Genomic DNA, 15476 nt, shown 5'->3' with positions numbered 1-15476 from the left:
GAAGAAATCAGTTTTGACTGTAATTCAAAGCAGAGAAGCTCATCGTATCACTGCAGCTGAGATCACAGATGCTGGACAAGATACACAAATCACACCTCGGAGTGGTCAAGTGTAAAGAACGGGCCAGAGATGTTCTGTATTGGCCAGGCATGTCCACAGAGAGTGAACAGGTGGTAGTGTGGTGTGTAATCTGTAATGAGACTCGACAGAGCCATTGCTCTCACATCCCTAACCAGCTAGACCATGGGAGAAGGTCGGTCCTGATTTGTTTCATTGTAATGGTTCAGAGTTTATTTTGTGTGTTGACTACTTCTCAAAGTTTCCTGAAATAATGAAGCTGAGCAACACAACTAGTAAGAGCCTGATTACTGATTTAAAATCCATATTTGCCAGGCATGGAATTCCTGAAGTCCTTGTCTCTGACAATGGTCCTCAATATGCCAGTGAGGAATTTAGAAGATTCACAGAAAGCTGGGAATTTACGCATTCCACATCAAGCCCTGGTCATGCTCAGTCCGATGGACAGGCAGAAGGAGCAGAGCAGTGAAAAGACTGTTAAAAAATCCCAAAGTGATGCTGGTGACCCCTACATAGCACTGCTGAAGTACCGAAATACACCGCTGGAGAGTGTAGGTCACTCACCTGCCCAGATGCTGATGGGACGTCGGTTGAAGACAAAGCTGCCAGCATCCACCTTGTTACTCACCCCTGAAAGATCTCTAAATATACACAAACAGCTGAGAGCAAAGCAAACAACGCAAAAGAAATATTATGACCATCATGCTAAGCGATTGCCTGAACTTCAACAGGGAGAAAATGCGAGATCGTAGTCTGGAGACAAGTGGAACCCAGCAGTGGTTCTGAAAAGGCATAATCAGCCACGTTCATATGTAGTGAGTACACCTGAAGGAAGGGTGTTCAGACGTAACAGAAGGCATCTAAGCCAAACTGCTGAGTCGGTGTTTCCACCTTCCGCACCTGATTGTAATGTGGATGTGGATGTGACCTGTGATAAAACTTTGTCTGCTGAGGGTACTGTGGATAGAGATGTGGACAGTGACAAAACCATCTGCTGACCCGGTCAGTTCAAACAACGAATCCGTACCTGCAGCTCTCAGCAGTCAGCCTGCTGACTTGTCTTCGGTTGCACATCCTTACATACTAGATCAGGTAGATTAAGTGAAACCTCCTGTGAGATACAATGTGCAGTATGAATACTACTACTTTTGAGTTTATTATAGTTGGTGAATCATATTTGGTTGGTATTGTGCTCACAAGGAGTAAGATTTTGTTTTGTTTAAAAACAGTAAACACCCTTTAGTCGTCTTAAGAAGGCATTTTGCTAGATTCTATGCAAATTACTTATTGTGTTTTGATGCATAACGGCTGATGTTTTAAGTTTCTTGAGCATTTTTGACTTGATGGGTTATCATTTATAAGAAAACTAAATCTTAAGAAGGGGGATGTAGTGTATTGTTTTTGTTAACGTCGTTTTATTTTGAAAGTCCACAGGTGCAGGGGTATATAACTTCCCCTGTCATGGAGTGTGGCCGGAAGAAATACAAATAAAGTGTGAGTGCTGCTGGCCAAATGCTGGTCGTCCTGTCAACTTCCCTAAAACAAATAGCCAAGCATTACACATATGACCAAACTCAGTAACATATTCAGACACGCAATATATTTAACTAAACAATCTGAACTGTCCTGCTACAGCTGCAGAGTCTGAACTTTTTCAGGAGCCTCTACTTCTGTCTCAGATTCTGGTTCCCCCTCGGGAAATTAATATAGTGCTATAAAAAAAAAAATTAAATAAACTGGTACAGTTGAAAAACAGCGTTTCTATGAGCCATAGCAATAAATCCATCGCAAAACATTTGCACATGGTACCAGAAAGCTGAGTCCTCTGAGAAGACGTTGTTCCCCTGAGAGTGGCATGGACAGACACAGCTCATTGTACAGACAGAGAAACAGCCTGTTCTCCGTCGAGCTCACTAGAGGGACTTTTAGACGCGCTGAAATTCAGGACCAAACTTGTTCTCCCAGAAAAGATTCCTGGATTTGATTTTCCAGTAGCTTGTTGTCGACATGTCATCATAGGCAGAACCAGAATTTGTCAGAATAATTAGAAGTGGGCATGCTGCCTACATTCACTCTTTATCTTCATACCATCCCAGAAGTATGACCTCACTTTTAATTACTTCTCAAGATTCTCATCAGCAGTACCTCCCCTGGCAACTTTATGTGGGGACCTCAGGTCTCAAGGAGGGAGTCATAATTACCTTTTTCTTACAGCTTCGCTCATCAGTCTAGTTTTACATGACAAATGTGTGTGTGTGTGTCATTTATACCAGGTGTGTTGGAGGTGGGATACGTTAAGACCATGCAGAGGCACTGATGACCAGACCCATGCGTCTGCTCATTTTGTCTGAAGAGCTGGAGGAAACTGGGCTCATCCTGAGGGCAATGAAGTGTGACTCTCCAGTCTTAAGATGGTGTTTTGTCCTTCACCCTCTCCATTAGTCAAAGCATTTCAGAGTAAAGCCTGTGTTGCTTTTAGGGTCGGTCGGGCACCTGGAATTGGTTTCTTGAATTAAAGCCACGCTAATATGAACCAACCACGCAGGATAGGTAAACTCCATCTCAAAAACACTATACAATATTTCTAATACTTCAGGGCTTCATTTCCATATTCCAAACAAAATGATATATAAGAATTCCTCAAAGGAAGCTCCACGTAGTTTCCATGAGGAACAGTAGGTTGCAGTCAGTGTACCTTTACGTAGAGGTGAAAGAAATTAGCTCATGGATTGGCAGTATTTGGACAAAGCGATCAGAGAGACAGAGTTTCAGTATTCAGGGCTTTCAGTGTTTGGTTCTTCTCATATTTCTAATCCTCACAAACATCGCTGTGCATTTATTTCACAATTTTAATAATCATTAGATTAGTCCAGCCACCAATCACTACTCCAGTCATGGCGGCCCAAAAACTCAAGTCATAACAATATGTTTATTTTACCTTTTTTTTTATGTTGATGAAAAAACTGCATTATCAAAATGATTGAGACATTTTAACAAACAAACAAAAAATATATATATACAGGTCTTCTTGTCTAAGGTGTTAATGTAAAACAAATAAAAAGGGTTGTACTCCCTTTAGCGTAGCTCGGAGCTGAGAACAGGCTCTTATTTCATGCAGTTCTAAAGATGTTGGTCAAACCTCAAACGCACACTGTCCTTTTAGGATGCATCCAGCTTCAGGCGACCATGACAAGTTTCACTTTCCAAGTTTGTAACATTCTCATTTCGCATTTCGATAGGAGTCACGTGTCAACTGAATATCATTTAGTATTTGCAGGTTTCAGCGGTGACAAAATTCTTTATTGTGGTCTCCAGGAGGACGGATGGGAGTGTTAAAGGCCTGAGTGAATTCCAGTGCAGGTGTCCAGCACCACCACAGAGCCTTGTGCTTCTACTTCCCGTTGTTCACCGATTTTTTGACGTTTGAACTGGAATTGGTGGCAGAGTCCTGATCTTTGTCTTTTAGCATGACAGCCTCGCTCTCTTTGTCTTTCTCTCGGCTGTTCTGGCTGTTCTGTCGGCTCTTCCTGGTGCCTGAGTCTATCCCTGCACCTTCAAACAGGCGGGCCATGAACGCCAGCCCCTCTCGTCGGATGTAGGACTTTCCTGCGAAGAAGTACAGCACCGGATTGGCACAGCTGCTGATGAAGGCAATGGACGAGGTGACAGCACGGCTCCTCTGCCATATTTTACCCAATCTGTTGGTTGGAGAGGTAAGAAAGTTGTAAAAGTTGTGAGTGCACAAATAAAAAAAGAAATATGATGCTTCTCTTCAAATCTAAGCTTAGAGTTAGAGCTCGTCCAGGACTCCCTGGACCATTTTCTAGTGAAGTCCTCATTGATTAAAACTGCTGGAGGACCGACCGAACTTCTTTTCTCGCGCTCTCTCTCTCTCTCTCTCTCTCTCTCTCTCTCTCTCTCTCTCTCTCTCTCTCTCTCTCTCTCTCTCTCTCTCTCTCTCTCTGTCTGTCTGTCTGTCTGTCTGTCTGTCTGTCTGTCTGTCTGTACTCAACTGTAGCAGGACATCTAGTGTCCTGAGGTGGTGATACCAATATTTTGAAGTCAGCCTGAATATATTTTTTCTTCTACCATCCAGTTTAGAAAACATTTGGCTGTAAATATTTTCACATGTTTAGTTTCAGTATCGTTTAAACAGAGTATTTCTGATGTTTCTGTTATCAAAAATTTGAAAATCTGTTTAAAAACCAAAGTTATATGTATGTATGCTAACTGCTAGCTTATCAATGCAATTTCCCATATACGTCACCACCAAGCTAGCGCAATATTTCCTATGCTTCACACTGTAAGTGTCACCATGCACATTTTCTGTCCTGTCTGTTTCCTGTTAGTGTGAAATCTCACACTGCCTCTTGTTTCAGGCTCCTTGACTTCCTGTCCTCATGTCTGATTGCTGCTCACTGCCCTGGTGTGTTTCACCTGTGAGTGTGTGACTGTCTGCACCCGGTGGCTGCACTACAAGTTGGACTTGGTCACAAGTTTGTCCGTGTTTTTCCTTCTGATGACTCTGATTATCTGGGACTCAGTGTTTTTACGTTGCTTGGATTCCTGTGTTCCTTGTTTTGGAATAAAAAGAGCTTTTGTCTCGACACCTGCTGAGCCTGGCGTTTTGAGTCCTTCAACCATCAGTGACAACAAGTAGATGTATGACATGTTGAATTTATTGAATTATAATGTGTTGTGAGAGAGTAATATACATATCTCTGTGTGTTCAGTTTTACAGTGCTTCTTGAGTAAACTTCAAGTGGAAAATCCTAAATCAGAGTTTTCTTGGGAAACTTATCAATCTGCTAAGCTAAGCTAGCTGGGGCAGAATAATTGCAAACAAATAAAAATCCAAATGATCACATTTATTTGGAAAGGCAGATGAAACACTGATCAAAGTTGACCTATTTTTACCCAGATTTCGTTGGGATTTGCGTAATAGATTAGGAATAGTACAACTTTGCAGAAAACAAACTAATTATATACATATTTGAACTTCTTTTAGAAATTTAGAAAGCAGACTGAGGCCACATCTTGCCTGAATCAGCTATTTTAGAAAAACTACTGGGGAACATTCAGACTGGCTCTATATAGTGAGTGACTTCTATTTGAACTGTGTCTGAAAACTGCTGTACAATTACAACTCTATTTTCCCCAACAATGATGACGTCGACTTTGGAGTGATTCTTAATGCTTGTCAACTGCTGGAAGTGATTTGGTTACTTGTCCAAAGACACTTCTACATGATGTAAAGCAGCTGAGAAATCAAATAGAACAAGCTGCAAAGATGATTCAGTTTTTAGGATACTGAACTATATATTTGCCAAAAACTGATGTTGAAACTTTACATTAATTATTCCTTCAATGTAACAAGACATGTTTAAAGCAAACGCTCAGCTTTACTGTGTTTTTTAAGGTATAATACTGCATTAAACCACCTGCACCAATTATAATCTATTAATCTTATATATATTTTTGCATTTCTTTTCACTCAGTATCTAATTAGACCCTCACAGTTTTTAATTGGTAAATGTGACAAGGAAAATTGCAGAGGGCAGAGAAAACAATCTTCAATTTTTTTTCTATGAAATTAATTAAGAAATATTAAACGTCCCATATAAAGCTTTTCAGCAATTCCACAGGTGTTAGAGGTCAAACTACATTGTATTCAAAGTTTATTTGTTTCCCCAAATTCAGGCTTGGTCCTGGATTACGGCCAGTCTAAAAGTTTCTCTGCTGAGCTCAACTGAAAACAGGCTGTTTCTGTGTCTGTGTCAGTTCAGGTCCACTCCAGGCTCGTCTCGGATAAGGGCTTTCCATTGTTTCAGATTAAATAGTTTCCTTGTTAACTAGTGACCCTTCAGTGTCCCATGTTAATGCTAATCACAGATGTTGAAAAACCCGACAGAAATCCGTAACTGTCCTGACGACCGCTGTTTAACAGTATTTACCATGAAGTTTTGAAGTGTCGAAAGTGCATATTTTAATATATATTAGTACTCGCAGTGACGATGGACGCTATCGGAAGTTGGTCACCATTTAACAGGAAAATCAGTTAATCCAAATCACCAGTACAATGTGCTAATGTTTACGGTGGATTTAGTGTTATGACTCGTATAAACAGTCATCCAAGATTGAACCAGGTGACCGAGAACGAGACGCTCCTGAAAATGGTGACGTAAAAACATGGTGTGTCTGAATATGTTACTTAGTTTGGTTGTATGTGTTGCCAGAGTTACTAGCCTACTGAGTTTTTATCTCCCTATGTGAGGATCAACATGAGTATCCACTACCCAGAGGGAGTGGTTATTTCCCTGCATGACATCATGAAGGGAAAATCACTGAATCGCCTGTATTAGCACACATTCGCTAAAAAGTGGAGCCTGCCAGTGAGTTAGAGGACAGCCCTTCTCCACTTCTGGAGCCTCATACACAGGCTGTCGGGCAGGGTTCTTCAAGGCCAGGCCTCGAGGGCCCCTGTCCTGCATGTTGTAGCTCTCTCCCAGTTGCAACACACCTGATTGCAATGAGGGGCTCATTATTGGGCTTTTTACAAGCTTGATGATGACATCACCATTAGATTGAGGTGTGCTGACGCTTGTCAAGCTAAAACGTGCAGGATATTGGCTTTCCAGGCCCGGAATTGAAGACCCCTGCTGTAGGGACACATATTACTGTTAGAAAACCATTATCAGTGATGCCAGTAATGCGTTATTTAGTAACTGGCATTTATTTATAACGCGTTACTCATATGACCACTTTTTTCAGTAACGAGTGATCTAACACGTTACTATTTACAAACCAGCAATCAAATTAAAGTTACTTCTCCGATTCACTGTGCATTACTATTGTAATGTCCGGCAGGACAAGTTTCTTGTCTGCAAAGCCACTTTATTATTTATTTTTTTATTTTGTTATTTTTTTGCCCTTGTCCCGTTCGGCAGCTTGGGCCAACAATATGATGTGATTGAGAGCCTTTTGGAGTCAGAACAGTTTTTGCTCTTGCAACAGGAAGAGACCTGGAGTCTGCTCCTGTTGCTGCCTTTATTAGACATTGGCATGGCTGCTGTACACGACCGGGGGTGAACGCACAAAGAGAGAGAGAAGAGAAGAGAGGTTGAGGAGGAGGGGGGAGGGGATAACATACAATACCCTTGTTGTGCTACATATATTATTTGCAGTTATCACACTGATCCAAATACTTTACAACTGTTATTGAATTGAACCAGCCTGAGCAGCTCTATCTAGATAGTAAGATGATTTCCTAGATTAAACCAGCCTGAGCAGCTCTGTCTAGACAGTAAAATGATTTCTTAGATTAACCAGCCTGAGCAGCTCTATCTAGACAGTAACATGAAGCAGGAACATGAATTAACAAAGAGGCAACAACAAAAGAGGAACATGACTGTGTGTGTGTGTGTGTGTGTGTCTCCACTTTATTATTAAACACAACCGCTCCTCCATTCTCCTCCAAACTGACACACGCAGTGTGTCTGCACGCTCACCTGACCCGCCCCCTTCTCCACTCTCAGCCAATCACAGGCCAACTCGCTCTAACGACGTGTTTAGGTATTTAGGAACTAACACTAAAAACCAAATCATTGCAACAAGAACACAACTGCAGTGACATTACACTATTTTGTAATTTTCCTGAGTAAAAAGATATGGTGGCAGGAAGCCCCGCCCCTTTTTTCATTTTTATGTTGAGACTGTAGGGGGGGCTGCTGGAAGTAACTAAAAAGTTACTTGTATTCTAACTTAGTTACTTTTAAAAACAAGTAATCAGTAAAGTAACTCAGTTACTTTATAAAGGCGTAACTATTAATCAATAATCAGATTACTTTTTCAAGGTAACTGTGGCAACACTGACCTTTATAGTCTATTTTGCATAATATGGGACCTTTAATATTTAAGATTATCACTGGTATTTTAATAATTGTATGCAAATGGACTTACATCTCCTTCACTGGACCTTTAGGACACAAAGCCCATGTGACCTGAGTGAAATACAAGATCAATACGTTAATAACAGCAGCACACGAGTTCTTTGTGTAATTTCTAAAATGATAGCCATAATTAAGGACGAAGTATAAAGATGAAGAAAACCTACCTGCACCATGTTGGTGATGTGATATGGCAGCCAAAAAAGGCAGAACGTCAACACAATGGCGAGGATTAACTTCTCACTGCGAATGCGACGTCTGAACTTGGTCTGCCGGATCCGCCGCAGGATACAAATGTAGCTGATCACAATGACCGTGTAGGGGACTAATAATCCCAACACAAGCTCCAGCGTATACTGTACAACCACCTGTACACAACAACACAAGACAAAAGTAAGAATATGACAATGTATTCAGAGGTGCAGTCCTCAGAATAAAAATATTATGGATGTGTGTGTTTTTGTGACTCTACATCAACCATAACAATATAATGTGTGCTTTGGTACGACTCGCCATGTAGAGGTGTAAAATGATCAATTATATTTACTCTTGTTAAGGTTAATTGTGTAGCTTTTTGGAGTAATTTATCATTTTTTATGTAGTTTTTGAAAAGTTCATTTTACTTTTACTCAAGTTCATTTTCACTCAAGTAGTTTACTTGACTACAATGGAAATCTCTCTTGTTACTGAGTAAAACATGAAATGAATGAAAAAAAACAACCCGTCAAACAAACCATAATGTCTGGTTTGGTTCCTACGCAGACGTGGAATTCCCACTGGAGCGTTTAATCAGCTCTGCTGGTTTGTTGTTCACAGCGAAGCGAGCACAAATAAGATCTACAAACTCAGAAAAGGAAGTCCTGCTCAAATTGAGCGAGAGCTTTAAAGTTCAACGTTGCAGTATTTGCACACATCCACTCCTAATGAGACATTCAGGGTCACCAACAAACGTCACATGCATGATTCTGGACTCCACAAAAAGACCACACAAAGGATCTTCACACAGAAAGTTCACCCTCAGAGCACAAAATGACAACAATGGCCAGCAATATTGAGTGGCATCGATTCAACCCATCAGTGGTCAAAATGTCATGCGATAACCACGGCAGCCAGGTTGGGAATTCTTTCAAGATTCACCACCTCCTTCTTTTTTATAGTGCAGTTCGTAGTGTGGTGTTCAGCGTCATGTCAACTTACATCACTGTTTTTATCGTGGAATGAATCGCACACAGGGATTGTCCCCTTACACTTCACTTCTCGATAGATGAGTGCAGGAAGTGAGGCGATCATAACCAGCAGCCACACCACGGCCAGAATAGGCAGCACCGTCTTCCTGCCCGAGATCTTGCTGACGCGTTGCGGCCGCAGCACGGCCACCAGCCTGTGGACGCTCATCAGCATGATGAGATAAATGGACGCGTACATGTTGGACAGACAGAGGTAGAAGAGGACTTTGCACATCAAGTTCCCGATAATCCACTTCTTTAAAACCAGGTAGATAATGAAGAACGGGGTGAGAGCCATCAGGGAGCCGTCAGCGATGGCCAGGTTGAGAATGAGGAGGGTGGTGATGGACTGCTTCCTGGCTCGAGCGAGGATGCTCCAGATTACAAAGATGTTTCCAGGGAAGCCCAGAAGGAAAACCAGACTGAGGATGAGGGCGCCCATAGTGGTGGCAGCTTTATTGTCCACAATGGTCTCATTTCCTGCATTATAGGAGGTTGAGTTGGACGACACACAGTTGTTGAGGATCATCTTTGTTACCTGCAGAAGAGGAAACATTGGTCAGTGTCATTAACAGAAAATAGAAGAGACCAGACACCCTCGATATACAGATATAAATGTAATTTGTAAACAATGAAATTGTAAACTGTAGCGCGTTCCCATTCCTACTCCCACTCCAATTCCAATTAAAATCATAATAATAACTGTTATAACATTGTATGTCTTTTACGATTGTCTTTGTTTTAATATATTTGCTGTTTATTCATTAAACTGGTGACCATGAATTTCCTGATTGTGTGGTAAATTACAAATGATCAGATTTTATCATCTTCTCTTATCCCATCTTAAATAACCCATCTTGGATTATCACAGTTCAACTTGATTTAACTGCCCTAAGTTAACTTATATCAAGTTGACTTAGATTCCTTCAGGTTGACTAAACACAACTGATCTTATAACTTTCTGATTATAGTAACTGAACACAACAGATATTAATTCAACTGAATTTCACGGAAATTGACTTACAATCTCAGGTAAAGTAACTCGACCAACTAAACGAGGCTATATTATTTTATTTTAAGTTACCTAAACTTTGTTTTGCTTTATATAAATATAAAACTAATTTCATTAACATATTATTTAAAATAGGGTTAGACAGAGGAGAAACTATTTATAAGGTTATATGTCCATCATCCATCATCCATCATCCATCATCCATGTTCTCCACCATTTATCCTCCTCAGGGTTGTAGGAGCCGACCCCAGCTCACTGTGGGCGAGTGCAGGATTCACCCTGGAGAGGTCACCAGTCCATCACAGGACACACGCGTACACACGCACACACACACACACACACACACACACACACACACACACACACACACACACACACACACACACACACACACACACACACACACACACACACACACACACACACACACACACACACACACACACACACACACACACACAAACATGTCTCACTAACTAAAAGACATGTGTTTTTGTTTTCTTGTCAGTGCTGATGATTTGCCATTAGTATCCATATAATCTCATAATGTTTTCTATTCCATTATGGTGCCTCCAGCTTCCAAATGTTGCCATGTGCTGGTGTGACACAACAAAGTTCCTCAATGAGCGATGAAGGACGTTTCATCCTCCCACGTTGTCTCATCTTGTCCTGATTTCCCAGGTAATCTAACTGACAGGTTTTATCTGGCACTGGAGTCTGTTTGACAGCTACGAGTTTCATGTAGGAGACCGTAGGTGTGTGGCGCAAGTGTAGCCGGTTTTAACGGGGATTCTTAATTCCTGAACGACGAGACCAGACATGAGTGAAGAGCAGCAATCACTGAGTCTGTGTCAGTGTTTTGAGCAATCACCTGGGCTGAGATTTACAGTACGTCCTACCTTCGTCCCCGTGCAGCCTGATGAGGCAGCAGCTACTGCGCTGTCACAACATAGTGAGGTTTCCATGAAAGAAATATACGTGGAGTTCATGATTTAGGCAAAGAAAGTGAAATTAGATGGATTAAAATACATGGACTACAAACATAATAGGGCACGCGTGAGAACAACAGTGGACTTAAATACTTTGCTTTATTGTGGTAAATAGTTTCAACAGCTGCAGTTTTTCTTTATCGATGGATAGTTTACATCCAAAACACATTGTTAAACACTGATTACCTCTGCATAGTCACACCTATGATTTACAGATTTAATTAGATTAGTTAAGTTCATTCAGCTCGTCGTGCCAGTTGGAGTCAACTAATTAGGTTTTCTTTCTAAAGGAAATTAATGTTTTTTTTTTTCATTAAATCCCTGATATTTCTGTGCATTAGGGGTTTATTGGTATATTTTGTGAAGCTGCAGTAACATGTTTCACGTACTCGGTTTATTTTTTGTCGGCAATGAGCTCGTAACTGATTCCTCTAATGAAATGATTTAGTTCCGACCACTGAAGGTTTAGTGAGCTCCTCTCTGGCTTCATCTGTGGAAACATCTGGAGAGTTATTAACTCAGTTATTAACGTTTTCTCTTCCTGTCCTCAACACCGAGCTATTAGCTTTAGCGTTAGCATTATTGGCAGCATTCCTGAACTCTCCAACATCAACATGAAACACATCCGACAGAAACATTAATATGAGCAGCTTGGAATAAACATTATCTGAATCTGGTCCCTCACACTGAGCCAGTTCTTTTTTTCACGAGCAATTTATCCCTTAAAACTACAAATACGTCTTTGTATTCACATCAAGGTAAAAGAAGGCTTTTTACAAACTAGACACATACAGAATAACCGTGACTGTTTTTTTAATATATATATATTTAATGGGATAAATGTCTCATGGCTGAGATGTAAAGTCAAGGTAGAAAATAAAAAAAAAAACTCTTAAGAGATGGACGATCGCATTAGTGCTTTTAGTTTCAAAACATAAAGATGATTTATCACCATTTGATGGCCTTTGATCTTTTATATAGGTTTTGCTTCTATGAGCAAATTATGTCATAATTATAGAGCTCATTTAACAGATAACGTTGCTGTATTCATCCAAAGGCTCCAGCAAGATGACATGTGTGCAAACTATTTCATTCTACCGAAAATATGTTTTTTTTTTTTTTTTGAAAGTGACATGCCATCACTTGCTCCACATATCTGGTCGGTCGATACACGAGCACGCCCTGCGTGTCGACTGCCAACACTTCAGCGATGCGCTCAGTGGTCCTGAGAAGGTAATTAAACAATCACACCCACAAACAAACTTGTTTGATATCTCTGAGAAACACGCAGAGTAATGATGGATTATTACAGGATAAATCTGCGTGTAATATTGTGAAGTGGTGGGCAAGTACACACCAGGGGGAATGACAGGTACAAACACAGCCGAGACACAGTGATTATAGGCCTTCCTCTAAGTTTTGAGGGATTTTAGTGTCAGTCTCCCGTGGCAGGTCGGTGCCATGCAGACTCTTTAGGTTCAGAAGGCAAAGTCATGTAAAGTTAGCATAGTTCTTTATATTAACAGTAGGAGAGTTACTTTACCAGAAAATTAAAGGAAACTGTATGCGCCTCGTAAATAATTTCTCACAAGATTGTAACTGGGCCAGAGTTTGTAATGCGCCCACAGTTGTTTTATTTCAGTGTTGTGAAACACAAAAGCTGAGCGGTCGAATATTTGTGGGTCAGTCTAACTATTCAGTCATTAAATTCAGCTTCACGTCACATGAGTTACACATCCAAAGAGTTCTATGACATCATGTCATAGTTATCTTGACGTTAATCTTGAAATGAAGTTGAGGTCAGGATGACTGAACTGTTTCAGGAGTTTAAGGAAATAGTAACAGATTTGCTCGTCACTCGTCACTGACGGCTCTACGGCTGCTTTGTAATATGACACAAGTGAGTGAATCTATAGCAAGGCCATTCACAGGCCGCTTTAGAAAGAACAGTTACTAATCTCATAATATCAGTATCAATATCTGTTCATAAAATGCTCCAGATAGAATAGTGTTTTTCCAGGAATGTGTTACTTTACGATGTGCTGTTGAAGTACTAAGGGCCTGAATCACAAGTACAAAGGATCATTGAAGTGACAACATGAGGCTGTTCTGCCTTCATGTTTATTTGGGTTTACATGGACTGGTTGGATTGAGCGCTGAGACACTCCAGCAGAAACATGATGGGTGATGCACTCTGGTGTTGGACGTGCTGATAGAGGACATTTTCACATAAAAGTGAAGAAGGCACACAAATGATCTATTGCAAAGTGAAAGATGTGAGACAAGGAGAACAACAGAGATTCAAAACTGATTGCAAAAATGTAAGAGGACAACATTTAATAAGAAAGACCAGAGATGAAGGCAGTGGAGATCCAGCGGAGGAAGTGCCTCAGCACAGTTACTGCAGCAGCGCTTAGATTCAATCTATTACACCTTCTCTTCCAGCACGTTGATAACAGACAGAATCACACAAAGAGAAAAAGACTGTCCGACATTGTAAATCACTTCGCACATTGTACATGTTCCCATTAGCATAAAGTCCTCCCTATATTTATATACTTACCAGATGTGATCCTCTGTGCTTCCAGTTTGTAGAGCCCATGTGTGCGCACATTACCAAGTTGTATATGTTTAATTACATCTTTAAATATTAGACAAATTAAAATTAGGTGGGAGTCCCTGTATTGACTTTATAGTGCAGATAGGAATTCTCTGAGTCATTCCAGACATTAAAAAAAAATAGAAATCTTATCAGGTAGAGGAAATATGCATAATGTTGCCGTAATAGTCCTAATAAGAGTTGATAAGACAAGTTACGTATAGAGAAGAGAAATTCATGTTGACTTTATGACATTGTCTTTTACACATTGTTTTATTACTGGTGCAGATGAAGTGACTTTTCAGATTAAAGCTTTAGAAATGTGACCACATGGCCACAGGTGTTTGCAAAAGCTGGTCAGACCACATTGGCAGTGACTTTTAGGCTCCAGCAGACAGTGAAACTGTCTTATATTGTTCTATGGATCAACAATGAAGCACAATGGCAGTTTGAAACAACAAGCCAGCCTTTATTAAAACTATTAGAAAGTATTTTCTATTTCTGATTCTTTTGCCGCGGGTTGCTGTTTATTTTCTTACTCCAGTTTCTTGATGAAAAGCAAAGAAACTGTCCCACATGTCGCCGTGTGTTTTACGGCCATCCGTACCATCCCACACCGTCCCTGTTGAGGATTAAGACTACACGACCCGACTGAGTCAGAAGGTGTGTTTGTGTGCTCGGTGACTCACACACATACCAGTAAGATCGCACCTGTTCCTCCGACAAAGGTAAAACATGCACACAGAAACTATAAAACCGCAAAAGCAGAACTGCACTGACTGAGTTGTAACTTACATGTTAGTGTGTTAAATGAATCGTACCTGCAAAGAGAACCACATTGCAGCTGCCAAACCTGGTATAAAATATTAAGTCTCTCATTACAGATTAATGAATCCCAGGAAAAGAACCAACGAAAACCCTGAAAGTAAATCAAAGGCTTTCATATCAGCTCCAATGCTTTCAGCACAGCTGATTCCAGGAGCTGTCAGAACCGTGGTGTCACTGACAGAAACCAACACCCTCAATACTGAGAGACAGAAAAACAAACAAACAAACAAACACAAAGAGACACTCACCAAGTCATCAGCTGGAACTCACAGACCAGCAGAGAAGAGACACAGAGCTGGGAAAGACTGCTCAGGCTGTTGTTAACGCTTATATTATCTTCTTTTTGTTTTTCTTCCTCTCATCCCCCCCTCTCACTCGCTCTCTCTCTATTCCCTCGCTCCTCTCTCCATTGAACTGTACCTGCTGCAACATGTAGTGAGAGGGGAAGGTGTGTCCTCATTACCTGGCCTGCCTCTGCGCTGGCACACAGTCAAAGTCCTGACATGTCAGGCAAAGAATTCCAGCCCAGCGTTGACCACTTCAGGAGCCTTTCACCCAAATCCCCAAGAAGAACTAGCTCCGTCACACTGCTGGACAACTGGACAATCACTTTGGCTACTCAGTTTTTGAATCATCAACATGATCAATAAAACGGTCCAAGTGGCTAAAAAAAAAGAAAAGAAAGAAAGAAAGAAAATCCAGTGGATTAAACATTCAAACAGCCCCTAAATGGCTTTTCTTTACATTAGAGCCCAAAGTGAAACAATCCAAGCAAAGTGTAAATACAAAGACAACTAT

The 15476-nt window shown here is 40.8% G+C and overlaps 1 protein-coding gene across 1 annotated transcript; it reads right to left on the bottom strand.

Annotated features, from left to right (window-relative positions):
• Positions 1 to 1484: 1484 nt before the first annotated feature.
• On the bottom strand, positions 1485 to 15123 carry LOC308123367 (leukotriene B4 receptor 1-like). Its single transcript, XM_080485814.1, has 5 exons — positions 14927 to 15123; positions 9222 to 9788; positions 8192 to 8392; positions 8038 to 8078; positions 1485 to 3776 (listed from the first exon to the last, which is right to left on the bottom strand). The coding sequence occupies exons 2-5, from the start codon at positions 9777 to 9779 to the stop codon at positions 3470 to 3472; spliced, it is 1107 nt and encodes a 368-aa protein (XP_080341940.1). The 5' UTR covers positions 9780 to 9788; positions 14927 to 15123; the 3' UTR covers positions 1485 to 3469.
• Between the last annotated feature and the right edge of the window lie 353 nt (positions 15124 to 15476).

This window comes from Lipophrys pholis (genome assembly GCF_963383615.2).
Source record: "Lipophrys pholis genome assembly, chromosome: 18".
Taxonomy (NCBI): Eukaryota; Metazoa; Chordata; class Actinopteri; order Blenniiformes; family Blenniidae; genus Lipophrys; species Lipophrys pholis.
This window is presented reverse-complemented; position numbering and strand designations above follow the sequence as displayed.

Excerpts from the sequence above, each read along its gene's own strand:
- LOC308123367 (XM_080485814.1), bottom strand. The coding sequence starts at position 9,779 with ATGATCCTCAACAACTGTGTGTCGTCCAACTCAACCTCCTATAATGCA. Across the intron at positions 8,393-9,221 it reads TCCACGATAAAAACAGTGAT|GTGGTTGTACAGTATACGCT; the intron begins GTAAGTTGACAT and ends TGTTGTGTACAG. Across the intron at positions 3,777-8,037 it reads AAAGGTCCAGTGAAGGAGAT|ATTGGGTAAAATATGGCAGA; the intron begins GTAAGTCCATTT and ends TCCAACCAACAG.